Here is a 16,543-nt window from a genome sequence, read left to right as displayed (position 1 = left end):
ATCACTCTAATAGTTCCTATCTAATGTTGCTGCCACCTCCAAATCATGTCCTAATTAATGAGTTCCAGTAATACTATAGAAAAAAAGTGTGGATATTCAATGATCTAGTGTCTGTTTCTGACCCTGGAAAACGTTATTCATTTAAGTAACTATTACTCATGAGAATTACTGCGCAAGCTTCTAGGAGGTTGATTTCAGTAGGACCATTCATGCAGGAGCAGTTCTGCTCACAGTTTTCTATTAAATACATTAAATCTCTGCTACATCTCTCCACAGATTCGGTTTTAAAACCACAGATAATACCACTTGCTTCTGTGAACTAGTGATATTGAGAATTATCTACCAACGTAGATCCGATCCAGAAAATCATATACCATCATCGCATCTTTCCCATCTCCTGAAAAGGTACTTTACATAGAACTCTCCCATTAAAAACACAGAGCAATGTGGCTGCTGGTCACCACACGCCTGCCACTGGTAGGTATTTCAAAGCTTTTAGCGTCAGGATTCAGCAATCTTTATCACTCTGAGACACAAGCTAGAATAATTACTGCTACGAATTTTGCTCACAAATATCTTCTGCCACACTTATTACAGTTCATTTGCTATAAGTACTCCTACATTATTACTGTTTCTACAACCTATTCATATACGAATTTCACACGGTGGGGGTAAACGAGGAAGCTGTCAGTTCAGATACATCACTTTACTAGCAGGGTTTTGCCTGAGACGCTTCAGCAGAGCACAACACAAAAACTGCAGCAAGCGAGCTGCCTTTCCCGCACTGCTGTGCCTGTGACCAGCCTGCAGGCTCATCACTCCTCTGCTGCCCACCCAGGCGCTCCCACCTTCACCTAAGAAGATAACTTAGGGATGTCCTCCAGACTCCTTCACCCAATCTCAAACTTTGTGTTCTGGCCCCAACTCCAGGAACGAGAGGTTTTCATTTATAAATGTTTTTATATGGTGTTTTCAGAAGTAAAAAAAATGAAGGAAGCGATTTATTCCTGATGTCTTCACCTAAAAAGCAACAGCTAAAAAATGCTCACAGGCATATCTAAGAAATCCTATTCACTATATCAAGGATTTAAAAGGCATACAGACTGATCCTAATAAATAAATACAGACTTGAATTACCATAAAGCAGGATTAAATTTCCTGTTCCAATACCTTTTTTGGACACCCTATTTATGAGGACTACAGATACCCATGTTTAGGACTGAGAGATTAGTTCATCCTCATGAAGAAAAGATGTGATTTCATGTTTGAAAGCTTAGCTAGCTGTGAAGTAGTAAATCAGCAATTTTTCCTAAGCATTCTGGTGTCTGAAGAAAGCCTCCTCTGACAGAAGTAGTGAAGATCAACCTTCTTAGCATTGTCCAATTTTCACTGCTTCTAACAGCTTCCAATTACCAGCCCTAAGACATTAAAAGACTACACTCAGTTTGGAAGAAAAATCAGAATCTTAGTATCTGTTTGTGTAACAAACAGATGACTTCGCAAGGACTGTTTGTACACTATAAAGAATTTTATACGTTCCATTTGAAAAACGCAGTCGCTTCCCTATTCTGAAGGCTAATGGCACTCAAAGTGAATCAGTCAATAAACTGGCAAGAATGTTCTTTGGTTTTTAGCAGGATTAATCTAGTTACATTAGCTAGAAAGATTTGTTAAAGAAAAAAAGCCCTAGTCTGATCAGTTTATTTCATCTCAATTAAATGACAAATGAAACCTAAAATCCTCCATTGAAAACCAGGTCTTGCAGAGTAAAATATCTTGGCCTAACTGCAAGCTATAGTCCTCTAAAACACGGTGCATTTACATCTGAGAAACATTGTTAGATTTACTCTGCGGCAATCAAAGTCTGACCACGAAGGGTCAGGGTTTGAACTTAGGGAGCAGAACACACTCAGTATGAATAACAACACTTTCGGCTTTTAGATTCAGTAGCTGTCAGTTTTGAATTAACAGTCAAGTGTTATCAGAAATTAAGTGTATGACACTTCTCAGATGTGGGATGTCAAGACTAACACTTTCAATCACCAGATAGCTGATTTTTTCCCATTTGCCGCTGCCAGACGCGATGAGAGTCAAACAGTAGTGATGGGAATGATACCGAGAGGACTATTAACTACCCTCGTGTTCTTCTGGGACAGTGACAGACATGGGGATTTACTTTATGGTGGCCTGAAATTAATAAATGATTGACTTAAGAGGTCTTTTAGTATCATAGAAGATTAGAGTCCAGCTCCTCAGTTGCTGTAAATGGCTGATGTGCTGTTTGGAACACCAGCAAGTGAGACTCTAACCCTATTTATCTAAAGAAATAACAGGCAATGAAAACAAAAAGTACATCTTAAAACATGTAGTCTGTATTTTGTATCTAACTAGGATGTATAACTTTTTACTAAAAGTATTCATTTTACGTTCTGATGGTATTAATCAGCATGACGTACAAGCAAGTTTCTTGTAAAGCTTTTGTACCAGTATACTAACATCGTTTGTGTTTTACCTTTAATGACTGCTCACGTTTTATCCTGTGAAGTGCTGTAACTCCCTTAATTATTACAAAGTGAAATTTACTGAACGCCTCTATCAATGGACAGCTAAGAGCTAAAACAGCTGCCAGAGGAAGTCATTTCTACCCGCACTCCGTGTCCCGCACAGCCGCCAAGGAAAACCCCTCACACCACCGCCCTCCCGCCCGTTCCCTTCCAACCCCACTGCCTTTCTGCCTTCCACCGCAGGCAGACCCGCCGCGGAGGCCCCGGGCGGTGCCGGGCCTGCTGCCCAGAGAAGCCCCCCAGCCCACCTCAGGCGGCCCAGCCCGGGCCTCCCCACTCCGCAAGCCGCCCGCCCGGCCAGGCCAGAGCCCGCACGGCCCGGCCCTTCCCCGGTGCTGCCCGCGGCGGCAGAGCTGACAGACCGCCGGCTGAGGGCGGGGAAGGGGAGCTGAGGGACCTGAGGCGGCCGAGGACACCGGCGGCCCGACGCTCCCGCCCCTGCCCCGTGACCGGCGGGCGGTGCCGCGTGCCCCCGCCCCGGCGCGGCTGCGCGTAGCGGGGCACGGTAGCCGGAAGCCGGAAGCGCGACAGCACCGAGTGAGGGGCCGAGCGCTGTGCCCCCTCCGCTCCGCTCCGCTCCCCTCCGCCGGGCCGGCCGGAGCGCCGCGGAGCCGCCCGCCGCCATGTCCAACATGGAGAGTATCCTCGGGGCGCGGGTCTCGTCCGTGCGCCCCCGCTGTGGGGCGGCGCGGAGTCCCCTCGGTCGTCGGCACCGCGGCTGCGGCCGCTCCCGGTCACTGTTGGCGCACCGGGGCTGGTGGCGGGGAGGCGGCGGCGCTTCCTTGCGGAAGCGCCGGGGCTGGCGGCCCTCACGGGCTGTGGGCCACGGCCTGGGCCGGGCTGGGGTGAGGCCCTGGCGCGGTGCGGGCCGGGCCGAGCTGGGAGCCGGCGCTTCGGGGGCCGGTGCCAGCCGTGGGGCGGGTGGGGGCGGCCTGCGAGGCCTCGCCGCCCAGGCAGGAGCCCCCAAAGGCGACAGGGTGCGGTGCGAGGGAGGAAGCGAGTCCCTTCCCTCATCGCTGGGGGAGCGGGGCGGCCGGCGGGGACGGGGCCCTGGCCTCGGGGGCCGGTGGCAGGAGGAGGGTTTGAGCGGTGGGGTGACCCCGGCTGGAGCTGCGCTTTCCGAATTCGGGGACTGCCCTCCCTGCGCCGGTGGAGAAGGGAACGGGAAGTTGGGTTTCTCTTGCCGAGGCAAGATCGGCTAACCTTAGCTGGGGGGCGAGGAGGGAGAAGGCGGCATCAGCTCTCCCAGGGCTGCAGCGCACGGAGGGGCAGCCCCGTCCCTGGGGCAGAAAAAGCAATTTGCGGTGTAGAGTAGTGCAAATTGTGCACCAGGGACGTGTGACGTGCCGTACATCCAGTGCTGCGTATAGACTGGAGTGATGTCAGCAAGGCAGACTCGTCAGCTGTCCTCCCAAACAGCGACCGCTGTCAGCTGAGCAAACCCGGCCGTGTTTACTGCTGTTGAGAAGTTACACGTGGGAAAACCCCCTGCGGGCAAATTGAAACTTTTGTGCTGTATAAAATTATCTTCAAGCACGGGGGCAAAACAAGCCTTAAAGATTACAGAGGTCTCGGTGCGGTTGAAATGTGCTGGCAGCGCCGGGCATTGCCGGTTCTTGTGGTAGGACTGAGGGAGAGCCGGAGCAGGTGACTCTGAGTCACGGTTAATGGTGGAAGTGCGGTTTCACTTGGGTTATGGCACACCGAGAAAGACAGTTCAAGGGAGGAGCGGGTATGTGCTCGTCATGGGATGGAAGAGCTGTGGAGGTGGAGGGGTGAGCTGTTTTAATGTCAAAGGTAAATGCCTCAAGTGAGTAACTGAGGAAGTTATTTTGAAATAAGTTGCTCTGAAATGCTGTTTCAGTGTAATTGATGTAAATAGGTGATGTCACGTTTTACGTGATTAGTCTGGTCTCTGACCTGAAGTATACTTGAATGATCAACCTAAGGGTATTTTCCCATTTGGTAAATTATCTCATCTATGGCTCGGTGCAGTGCACTTAGTGCTGCTGAAGGGGATGGTGACTTGGGTATTAAGGCAGAGAAGTATAAATACAAGCAGCAATTTTTTAGTGTTACGGGTAGCTACCTAAATAGATGCCCTAGATGTACAGGCGTAGCTATTGCCTTTTTGCAGCCTGTGTGTGATGTCTATAAGCTAGGATAATAAATCCATCAACAGACTTCTGATGTCTTCTGGTTGCTGTCAGAGCTCTAAGATGCATGGCTGGACTTTAAAGAAAAAAAACCACCCAGTTCTGGAATAATTTATATACTTGAAATATTAAAGAAGCCTCAAGTACCTCATAATGTTTAGCTTTATGTGCTTCCACTTAACTGTTAAGCATCTTAGTACTTGCTGCATCTTCCTCTTGGGATATCAAAAGGTGGCATAAAAAAAAGCCTATAAAGTCTTGTACTTCCATTTTGTTTGCAAAAGACTGATACTATTTGGAAGCTTTCATTAATGGTATTTTAACAGTATAGTTTTTAATTGTTATTTTTACAGCACATACTTAATTCTCTGTCAGTAACAGCTTAATGCAAACTATGAAGCCTTGTTGTACTGTCTTCTTAGAGCTTTCAGCTGAAGCAGGACTCGAACTTTTTAAAAAGAAAAGTGTCTCTTGCTCACTTAAATATTCTTTCCCCAAAAGTCAGATGACAGAGCTGCCCGGGACCCCAGAATCGCTCACACAACCCAGGGCTGGGAGGCTGCTCTGTATAGGAGCTGCATGAGCAATTTAAACCCGAGATCATGCTGTGGCTTGAAAGGCCAGCCCTACCTCCTGGTTTGTACCTGGGCATGGGCAGGCAAGCCAGTTTGCTATTATACTGTTAATTTGTCTGTTGTTCCTCAGTGGCTTTTTTTTTTCTTTTTGGATGGGGGAGGTTCCAGGCAGGCCAGTAACCGCATTTCCATTTCACTGACTCACAGGACTCTGGGTGTGTGAGTGAAAGTAGCTGTCAGAGTCAGACTTTCACCTCTTCTTGGGGGAGGTTTGGTTTGTGTATTTATCAGTCTGAAGTAGGTTTGATGTTAAATAGAGCCAGTTTGGGATCTGAACTTATTTTTTATGGCCTTATATATTTATAACTCAGATAAGTGGCATTATAATTGTAAAGCAGCTTGGTAGGTCTTCTTATTGTGGGAATTTCAAGGGCTTATTTAAATAACATTTTCCAAGTTTTAATATCACTAATGGGGAAACAGTATACACTAGGTTTGGTAGCACCTCAAACAGGAGAGCAAAAGACTACAATGAAAGGATTGATCTTGTTCTTGAACCCTTAACTCGTGCTGTAGAACACCTGTTTAATTTGAAGTTTGCTGCAAAGGAACTCAACAGGAACTCAAAAAAATGTGACAAAGAAGAAAAGGCTGAGAAAGCTAAAATTAAGAAGGTAAGCAGTGAGTCTGAAACAAGCTCTTTAGATCTGGTGTTTACATATTATAGCAGGAAAATGTCTGGTGTTTCTACCATTTTTCTGGTATGCATGCTAATAATATTGTGATAGATGCTTGTGACTTAAAATATATGACTATAGATCTTCCAATAATTATTGATAAATGTGAGGATATGTTCTTGTGTATCCTCTTGTACAGCTTGTGGCACTTGCTTCCTGAGAAGATTGTCTTGTATGTATTTTGTTAGAGACTGTTGTTCTTAAAGTTTAAAATAATTAATCTTAATGTTTAGCATCTTATATTAACAGGGCTTATGAAAAGGAACTTCAAAATAGTTTTTGAGTCCTTGAAGTAGTAAAGAGAGAGGCTAAATTTATTTTACTGTATTTTTGTCTGTGAGATACAACCATACCAACTGTATCTGTGTTTGGGTCGTGATACTGAAAATGTTTTTAGGGATAAGAAAATTATGTTTCTGTAGCTCTGTGAAACCTTCTACTTGAAGTTCACGCTAGATACCTTCCTTGGAAGGAAGTTAGAGGTTCACATCTTGATAAAGTTTGAGATCTATCAGGGGAGGAGGGAGGGTTTTATTTTCGCTTTTAATAGAAAAAATACTGTGATGAATTGATGCTTATTTCAAAAATTAAAGAGGCTATTCAGAAATCATGGTTACAAGAACAGGGAAGGTTAAAATGCTTTTTTAAATTTTTTTTCTTTTTTTTTTCAACAGGCAATTCAGAAGGGTAACATGGAAGTCGCACGAATACATGCAGAAAACGCAATCCGCCAGAAGAACCAAGCCATCAATTTCTTGCGCATGAGTGCCAGGGTAGATGCTGTAGCAGCAAGAGTTCAGACTGCAGTGACAATGGGCAAGGTAAGTGTCTTTTCACAAATCTGTTGCAAGGATGAGACCTCTGATTTTCTTCAAAGTGACTTAATAATGAGCTGAAAAGTTTCAGTTTTGGTTTCAGTGGTAGCCAGTAGTAAATCTGGTACTGGAATCCCCCTGGCAGCTGCTGTTTAGAAACAGATTGCTATCCACTCTGTTTTGTAGCTAGTAACTTCTGTTAGCTGTTATTACTCATGCTCCTAAGGATACAGTGTGTTTTACTGGTTATGCTTAAGATTATTTTGCAAAGATACTGCTCCCCTTCTAAATACATAAAGTTGTGACATAGGACTTGTGATTCCAGAAATCTTTTTTGGCTCAGGTGATTTTTTTTAAGGTACGCTGCTGTACTGCTCTTCAGCCAGAGAGTTTATTCTGCTGTGTGATCTGTATACCAAATACATTCCTTTAACTTTTGACGGGTCTAGAGACCCACAAAAGTTAATGTCATATACATCTCAGTTTTTAGTGAGTTTCAGCTCAGAATGCGTATTTCAAGTGGTTGAATTAATTTATAGAATTTGAAGTGGTAGGAGCCTTAAAAAGTGTATGTCCTACTATTTGATAGTGTAGAAGCTCTGTGGGTAGAGATAAGAGAGCTTGGTAAGAAACTGTTCATTTTCCTTTCTTTGAAATAATTTCCTTTACCTCATTTCAGGTAACGAAGTCAATGGCAGGGGTAGTTAAGTCTATGGATGCCACACTGAAGAGCATGAACTTGGAAAAGGTAAATGGATACTTAATTTTCTTGGAAGAACACATCAAAACCAGAAAGGGCAGTGGACACAAGTTTCGAAAAGGGAAATTCCAATCAAGATGAAAAGTTTTGCAGTGAGGCTGGTAGATCCTGGAACAGGCTGCCCACTGTGGTTGTGAAGCCCCTGTAAATGCAGACGCTTCAGAACTGGAGTGGAGAGGGCCCTGACCAACCTGCTTGAACTGCAGTGTCTGATCCACTTCAGAGTTGACTCTGGGAGGGCAGGGGGGCAAGCGTCTGATCTCCAAAAGCTACTTGCAGCCTTCATTGTAGTGTGATTCTGGTTTTCCCGATGGAGACACATTTCTCTTCCGTTATCTGCAGATCATTGATTTGATTCATATTTTTAATAGATATCTGCACTGATGGATAAATTTGAGCATCAGTTTGAAACACTAGATGTTCAGACACAACAGATGGAGGACACTATGAGCAACACTACTACGCTAACAACGCCACAAGTAAGAATACTCTATTTTTTTTTTTTAAAGGTGATTTAAAATTATGCGTCTAAACTGTATGGATATGTCTGTCTTCTTTCTGCCTCCTTTGAGCCATAGCAGCAACTGGAGCCTTTTCGCTTTTGCATTGTGCTTCTTTGTGATGACGAGACTATTTCAAATTATAGTCGCGAGTACAGAGGATCACATATATGTATTTTAGTCTATTTCACTCTTATAGCAGGCTTTATTTTATATTAGATCGTGAAAATTTTAACCCTCCTACTGCATACGTGGCATTTTGATAAGTTCTTAATGTCTTAACCAGAAGCCACTGCAGCTTTAATTATCAAAGCGGAATATGCTGTGAGAAAATCAATAGTTCTAAGTCGCTGATATTAACAAAATGACATTAGTCACCACCAAATTAGTAGTAGTATATGCAATGGAAAGGTTGTTAATTACCTACTTTCAATTTATGGACATGTGTTTACTAAAATAAATCCTTAAACAATGCTTGACATAGTTCAGAATTCCTAGCACCTGTCCTCTTGTGCTGTTCCACAAGGAGCTAAACATGCTATTCCAACACAAAGTTTGTTAGAAAGAGAAATTTACTGGAGATAGGTTTACTTTATTTACAAAGTACTAACCCCAAATCTATTGGAGGTGGGCTCTTTTCCATGTTGTGCAAAGCTGTGTTTTAGTAGCTAATAATTAGCACTTGAAATATTCAAGTATGTGTTTGGGGTTTTTTTACAGGTAAGTTTAATTCTTTAGAAGAGTTATTTCAGAAGCTAGAGTCTAATTAGTGGGATTTTAACAGGCTGAGCACGTCTGCTCATTATTTTTGAGTTCATACAGGGCCCTCTGGTGGTTAAGTACAAAAATGTTCTGTAAAAGGCATTTACCATTAAATCAGTTTTATTGACGTAATTTCTTTCTCTCAAGATTTAACAGAAGAGGTTGTCATAAACTACAGTGTGGAATAATCAATGTTGGTTTCTTTACTCTAGAACCAAGTGGATATGCTTCTACAGGAAATGGCAGATGAAGCAGGGTAGGTAAAATTTTGAGTGACTATTTCTTGAATAAATCTTGGTTCCAGCAACCCTTCCTGGTTAAATTGAAGGTCAGATATCTGTGTTTTAAATGTGCCTGTCTCTTAGAAGCAGAACAGAATCACTATTTTCCTTTCACCTCAGGGCATCGTTAAGTTGCCAGTATTTCATTCTGTTTTCACTCAGAGCTACCGTGAACGTCAGGATGCAAGGATGGTTGTGCTGAAGCCTAAAATCGTGTGTCACTTGTCATGTCAGGATAGCCTTTTATTATTTACTTGGATTTGCTTTAGCATTAGTAATCCTTGCCATGTTTCTCCACATTTTTACTCTTTTTTCCCCTTCTTAACACGTTAAAATTTCCTGTAGTTCTGCTCTCACAAGCTAGACATTGTGAAACAGGTCATCGTGACATATTTAAGCCTTTGGGTTGCATTGAAATATTGCAGAGAATTTTGCTTGCTGCCTTGGTGACCCATAAGTTGGAAGTGTCATTCTGTTTGCTTGAGGACAAATACTCTTGACAAATTTTACAGAAAACTTTTTTTAGTGAACTTTTTGCCATTCATACGCACGCCATGTCTGATATACTTCTGTTCAACAGAAATCTTGCTCAGTCCTGATTAAGCAGAATTTATTTAGCTATTGCTAGTTATAATATATGACTTGTCTTCTTGGTAATGAGTCAAGTTTACTGACGAAGTTGTCTAATTAACTGGAGTACAGCGTTCATGGGATGCTGGTGGCCTCGTGCTATCTCAGTATTGCTCTGCTTGTCAATTATTGTGCTTCTTCCTTTAGCTATGTGTGCCTGACTCAGGTTTGTTTTGTTTTGTTTTCTGCTATTAGTCTTGATCTGAACATGGAACTACCTCAAGGACAGACAGGTTCTGTTGGTACAAGCGTTGCTTCAGCAGAACAGGTAAACATTGGATTCAACTGAAATAGATGTTTTCTAGAGAAATGTGGTGTGAGAATTAATGTGTCATTCCATCAAAACAGGCTTGCTAAATTGTAATTAGATTTTAGCTGTCCAAAAGAAGTAGTGTGTAGTTAAAACAGTCTTGCAATCAAAATAATTTTAACAATACATCCAGTAAATCCAGAAAGTTTAGATGTTGCAGGTGTATTTTTGCATGTTTATTTCAGAGTTCCAAACAGTTCATTTTCCTACCTACTCGAAATTTAATGAATCCAGCCATCTCCTGCAGCATGCACGAGGCCTTTGGGGGTTTTTCCCCTTTAATGTGTGAAAGGTCTTACGGGACTAGTGCAAAGGATTCCACGTTTGCTCTAGACTACATGGATAACTTAGAATTTCTCATGCTTAAGCAGATCCTGATGCCAAAGTTGCACAGATCTTTTGGTCGGTTGCTTTTTCCACTGTAGGGGAATACATCTGAGGGAATAGAAGAACAGTTATGTGTGGAGAAGGCTTTAGGGAGCCTCATCTTAACTGACGGACGTTTGGGAAGCCCCGAGTAATCCACATTATTTGAAAATTCAGTTTGACCTTATACCAGGCCCCTTAAAACAATGAGACATACTGCTGTCTTGCTGTAGCAGTGCAGTTGGATACCAGCCATGGTCAGTCAAGGCTGCATCCAAACAAGGATGCAGTTGTGTAAAAGCTGATTTACACTTGCAGAGATGATGCATTAAAAAACCCCAACAAACCAAACAAAAAAACAACCTATCTCTGCTTGCTGTGTCCTGAAACTCCTTCCTAGGTATCCACTGCTGGAGGTCAGGTAGCTGGATGGACCTCTGGTCTCACCAGGTACACCATTCTCGAGGTCGTAATCAAATCTCAATATGACTTACAAGATAATTTCCTATCATCTGGACACGAGATTGCTTGACCATTGCACAACTTCTTCAAAATTAGTTTTCGCATTACTGATAGCTGGTTTCTTTGTGTTTTACAACTCTGCAGGATGAGCTGTCACAGAGACTGGCCCGCCTACGTGATCAAGTTTAAGTTAAACAAAGCTGCAGTTCTTTGTACATGCTTTCTGTAACTAACCCTTCACTACACTAAAACGGTGTATACAGTATGGCTTAGGTGTTTCAATATTTGTAATGTAGGGTACTTCACTCCTAGCTTGCTACTCTTTCTAAAATACATTAAGTAACCCAAAAATACCAGCTCTCTAATGTCCTTTTCTGTACATTTTGAAGTTGATATATTTTTTGCAAGCTTTTTTCACGAATCGAGTTGATATTCTAAGTCAGCTAGTAATGTTGGTACATTCTAGCTGAAAGAAAAGCAGAGCGTCATTGATATATATTTTAAATTATGAAGTGATTTTTTTAAATTATGAGAACTGTTTGTGGTTGGAGAACTGATGTATTCAGTTCAGATGATTGTTGTAGATAACTTTTACACAGCCAAACTCCTGGAACACGCAGAGGTGGACAGCGTGGACTACATGGAAAATACACTTGTTAAAATAAATAAGTGGACTTCAGTCTGAGTTTTTTAGTCTCTTAAAGCTAGGCTAATCATGCTGAAATTAGTAGTTTAGCTCAAAAACGAGTTACCAAAAGCTGTTTTCGTATAATTGGGAACTTGTACGGTGTCATCACTTTAGTACAGGAGGAATAAAATATATTTTTCAACTCTTTGTCAGTTCTGTTGAATGTTGCAGCTTACTCCTGTTTGATGTCGAGTGCTCTAGCTTCTCTGTGTTGCTTTCTTCTCAGTGTCCTGGGCTGCACCCAGTTTTTCCACTCACCTCTGCTCCTTCCGACGTAACAGCCAGTTCCTGTGAATAGGGAACTGATTTTTTTTTTTTTTTAGGTTCAGATTGAGAGGCTTTTTATGAAGTAACTGAAGCCTGCTTTTCTCCCTTCCTTCTGGCCCCATCTTTGCTTTTAATCTAGCCGCTTTTTTATACGTAAGGGCAAGTCTTGTGATCATACTCCACGCTTCAGTGTTCTTCCACATACGGAAACCACAGCGGCGCTCTTCCCCAGGTTCGGAGCCTCCTTCATGCATCAGGCTCCCAACCTCGAACCAGGACACCCCCTTAGATCAGCTTTTCCTCCTCTGCCCCTCACCGCAGGTGAGTAGTAGACGAGTAGAACGGGCAGGCTGCTAGACGTGTACATCACTTGTGCTGGATTAAGAACAGCCACTTTATTTTGTAAGGTGTAACGTGGCTCTCTGCAGATGAAATGACGTGATTTGTAATACTGCGGTCTTACAGAGAAACTAGTTTGTTTTAGTGATCCCTTTATATTTCTGCACAGTAAGAGAATCTGCTGGCTGCTTTCAGTAGCTTCAAACTCTTGCTGCAGTTGTGAAGTAAAGAAATGGTTGTAGATGTTTGCGGCTGAGATGTGTTTGTGATAGTGGTGTTAAAATTCTGACTTTTTGGGCTCAGTTTTTTTGTTTAATCTTTGTAGGGATGAGGGGAGGTGTGAAGCACTAGGCTTAGAATTAGTTCTTAATTCACTGGTGTTCAGGATCGTGTGGGTTTTTCAGTGTTGGGGAAATAATTGAGTAAAACAACTGCTTAGTTTTTCTTTTAGTCAAGCAGGATTTTTTCTAAATGAAAACGTGCAAAAAGGAGGAAACATTTCAGGGCAGTTTCAAACTGTATTTTGAACGTGTTATTCAAATCACTTTGAAGGTTTAGCAGGGTGTTATATACTGAAGTACTCAATGCTACTGTAAAAATAAGATAGGAAAAGAAGATAGACAAAACAACCAAAAATGTTGTGGAATTGTGTATCTCACTGGCAGCCTAAACAAAAGCAATTTGTTTAAAATGTGTCGTTTCACTTGTTTACACTTATTTTCAATGCAGCTTTCTTATAAACATCTTGAATGTTCCTCCTGTAAATGGGAGAAATTGGAAGGTGTTTAAAAACCATGTGCTCACATCTATAGTCTTGGTACAATCCTTTCAAAGTATTAATAAAACATCTTAGGAAAGGGACTATACACTACTAGTTCTTTCTCCCTAGCTCCTTCTGGACAACATCACAAAAACATCATGGTAAATCTATGCAACCAGGTTACCCGCAACGGTGGTAACGGCGTGTGTGTGCCTTTGCCTTGCTGAACTTGATTTTTTTGATATTCAGTTACTTCATATCTCATGATAGGGTTGGAAGGTTACTGTTGTGTAATAAATCCACGTCTGAGTTTTACTTTGGGGTTGCTTGTTGACGGAGCTGTAGCAGGTACTACCGAGGAGTTGGGTGTCCGCTATTAGATGAGTTCAGCTAGCTTGCTGGGTTATTGTAACGTTAAAGATCCTGCTGCTTTTAGGCTCTTCCTGGCCGTTCCTAAAGTATTTGTGGGGTAGATGGCAATTCTGAGATCCCGTGTGTTTGATTTTCTGAGCGTGTTGCCTTGCCATGAGCCTTGGGGCTTTGGAGGAATTTAAAAATAAAGGGAGATGAGGCTGATCAGATTGCTGCAACGTAAATGTTAAATAAGCTTCGTTATCTTGCTGGCTGTACACCGCCTGGTCATAGTTTTGATCTTAGCCCAGGCTTGCTAATTCCGGTACCGGAATAGGTTTTGGTATTCTTTTTTTTTTTTTAAAAGAATTAACAAGGAGACATAAAGGCTTGACTGACGTAATTACGGTTAGCTCTGCGGGACTGTGATGCAAAGAGGTAGGCAGGCTTAGCTGGCTTGGGGAAGAAACGTGTTTGAAACAATGAAGTTTTGCTCCGTTGGCTTCACTCGGAGAACTGCGGCGGATTTGAAGGGGTTTTGTGCTGGTTGCTTCTGTCTATAGATCTCCTGCCCTCTCCTGGGGAAAGTGATGTCTTCTCTCTTTCGAAGCACTCGTGTGTGAGAGCTGGCGTTCAGAACACTTTAACAGTTACATTTTTAATGTATATATTTTTCCCAAGTCTTTTGGAAATGCTTCAAACTGCAAGTTACTCTTAGAGCAATATTTGAGTGTCGTATCCTTCCTCCGTTCAGGCTCTCCTCCAAACATTTGCTCCTTTTGAGCAGCTCTGGCTCCTCACTCCTACATTGCTGATGTTTTTTGTAAGCTGACTGTATATCTCTGTAGAAGTTCATTTCATGTTAAATAATCGTATGGGCTTTTAGGTAACCTTCTTACCAGATAATATTTCAATATTTATGCTTATGAGCAGGCAGATCTGCAGTGAGACATTGCTTGAAATGTTGCGAGATGGTTTTGCTCCATGATTTGGTTTTTTTTTTTCCTTTAGTTACTAAAACTGCTAGTGTGTAGTAGCATCAGTCTTCATTCAGCTGAACTCCGAAACTGAAAGCCATGAAGAGCTTCAGATGAAAGGAGAGGAAGGGAAAAGAAGAACAAGAACTTTAACTTTCTCGATTGCAATGAGATAAAATGATCAAGTTGCCTTTGTGGAGATCCTCAGAGCCAAAAAAAACCAGTGAAATTTTGTTAAATATAATCAGCGACTGTGTACAGAAATAAATTCTGAAGCTGGTGACGTGTATAGAGAAGAGAATTTTTTGTAGCTCTGGTAGAGTTCATTTGGAAAACTGCTTTACTTGTATGGGACAGTTTGTAAATGTAACTGCAAGTGGTAAATAAAATTGTACAGACAGCTTGTTTCAGTGTGTTCCTGGGGCAGGTGGCTCTTTGCTGGTGGGGCTCGGCACATGGAGAAGCAAGCGGATGTCGGGATGTCGTCAGTGTTTTCCTGGGAGAAGATAATCAGAAAATTAAATCTTTATGGAGGCAAAATAAGAAGACAGTGAAGCGGGTAGTATTGAGAAAGATTTGGGACAATGGTTTAGGGAGTAATTAAGTATAGCAAAATAAAGTATAATCAAATTAATATTTTTTTTAAATGTTTAGCCTGGTGTGGAGTGTGTCCCTCATGCTTACACATCTGAGGCGGTTTTCTGTCCTCGCTGCGTGTCAGAAGGGGTCATGTGGAAAGCTGGCAGGAGATGGTCAGGGTTGGAGTTTGTCCTCCCCAGAGCCAAAAACCTTCTGCGCGTGTTTTCCCCTTCGGCTCCCGTTTGGGAGCCAGCAGAGGGAGCCCCGGGCTTTGCTTTTGCGTAGGTCCTACAGAAATGACTATTTTTTTGAATTCTTAGAGGACTTTGGCAGAGTCCTCACTGCCTGGTTTAAGGAACTGGCTCTCCTGGGGAACCTTTCGTTTCCGGGCAGTGTCCGATCTCAGTCGGACGTGCCTGTATGAGAGTTTGGTCCTCGCCTAAAGGCTGCTCTCTTGCACAAAATACAACCTGGAAACGCGTTGCACGGGGCCGTCAGCTAATTTGCGTCGACATCTAACCATCCTCGCTAAACGCGCTTCAAAACGTTTCTTTGCTGTCTCCAGGCGTTGATGTGGGACTTGCAGATCTACTGTTAGGAGTGCGATAGTGAATAACTTTGTGCTTAAAACTTGTTTAAGCTGTTTAATTTTTAGATAAGTTCTTTTGGGTTTCCTTACTCGTCGTGTTGTTCTTGGTTTTGTCCTGTGACGATAATTCTATTTTATACAGAAGGAAGCACACGCTGCGTGCTGGTGGAAAATGTATTTTAATAGAAAATTTTGTTTTATTAGAGGTATTCCCCATGCTGAGATTTGATCTGATGAAGGACGGACTTTGGTTTCAGGCTTCTCTCTGTCCGTGTAGTGCATTGCATTTTCTGGCTTTAGCATCCGCACTCATCGATGGCAAAGGCCTGCTTTGAACTAACGGCAGCGTACTGCTCAGCGCTTTTTTCTTTTTTTTTTTTTTTTGTCCAACAATATTTTTCCAATGAAATCCCAAGAAGGGTCAGTGGCCTTACTTGTATCGGAAGCAGCTCTCTTCGTTACCATTCCAATAAAGGAAAAGACCGATGCGAACAATCTGTAACTAATTTCAAGTGCCAATTGAGCCTTTTTAGCTTGGAAGAAGATGCAGTAAGTGAGTCTTACAGGCTTGCGCTTGACCTTTACTACTCTTTATTAAGAAAGTCATGCTGAATCAGCTGTGATACGCAGTTCAAGATAGAAAATCAATGGGCCGTGGGATCCCAGCTCTTTCCAGTTCTTTGGAAAGCTTTCCCGTGTCTTCCAGCGGTGCCGGATGCCGAGACGCAGCCAGAACCAGCCCGTCTCGCAGCAGACAGGCTGCTTGCAAGCTCTTACCTAGACAAGGGTGATTTTGGAGGATGAAAGTCCTTAAGTATCACGCATTTCTAATCTAAACGACGATTTACTGTCGCGATGACCTGTGCATATTGCTTAGGATATTCTACACTTGGTGAGTCTGAGTGAAACGATCTTTTTGCGAAAGTCGAAAGCAATAAATGTTACGTACCAGCTAATAGGTGTATCCGACAAGATAATAATCAGCTTAACTTGATTTCCCTACTATCTGATTCATAATTCTTTATCGCAATCGATTTCTGTCAAAATGGGCTGTCAGGGATAGTAAAACATTTTT

The 16,543-nt window shown here is 42.6% G+C and overlaps 1 protein-coding gene across 2 annotated transcripts; it reads left to right on the top strand.

Annotated features, from left to right (window-relative positions):
- The first annotated feature begins 3,044 nt into the window (after positions 1–3,044).
- CHMP1B (charged multivesicular body protein 1B) lies at positions 3,045–14,700 on the top strand. Of its 2 annotated transcripts, XR_008578946.1 has the most exons (9): positions 3,045–3,203; positions 5,872–5,969; positions 6,707–6,853; positions 7,527–7,595; positions 7,979–8,086; positions 9,082–9,125; positions 9,976–10,048; positions 11,063–12,194; positions 14,335–14,700. XR_008578946.1 is itself a non-coding variant. In XM_054839315.1 (8 exons), the coding sequence occupies exons 1-8, from the start codon at positions 3,188–3,190 to the stop codon at positions 11,105–11,107; spliced, it is 600 nt and encodes a 199-aa protein (XP_054695290.1). In that variant the 5' UTR covers positions 3,050–3,187; the 3' UTR covers positions 11,108–14,700. The 2 variants fall into 2 exon arrangements, 1 of the variants encoding a protein (XP_054695290.1); XM_054839315.1 differs by having other exon boundaries at positions 3,050–3,203; positions 11,063–14,700.
- The last annotated feature ends 1,843 nt before the right edge of the window (positions 14,701–16,543 follow it).

The sequence above is a fragment of the Grus americana genome, chromosome 12, assembly GCF_028858705.1.
Source record: "Grus americana isolate bGruAme1 chromosome 12, bGruAme1.mat, whole genome shotgun sequence".
NCBI classification, from domain to species: domain Eukaryota; kingdom Metazoa; phylum Chordata; class Aves; order Gruiformes; family Gruidae; genus Grus; species Grus americana.
Note: the sequence above shows the minus strand (reverse complement) of the source record. Positions and strands in the feature narration are given on the sequence as shown.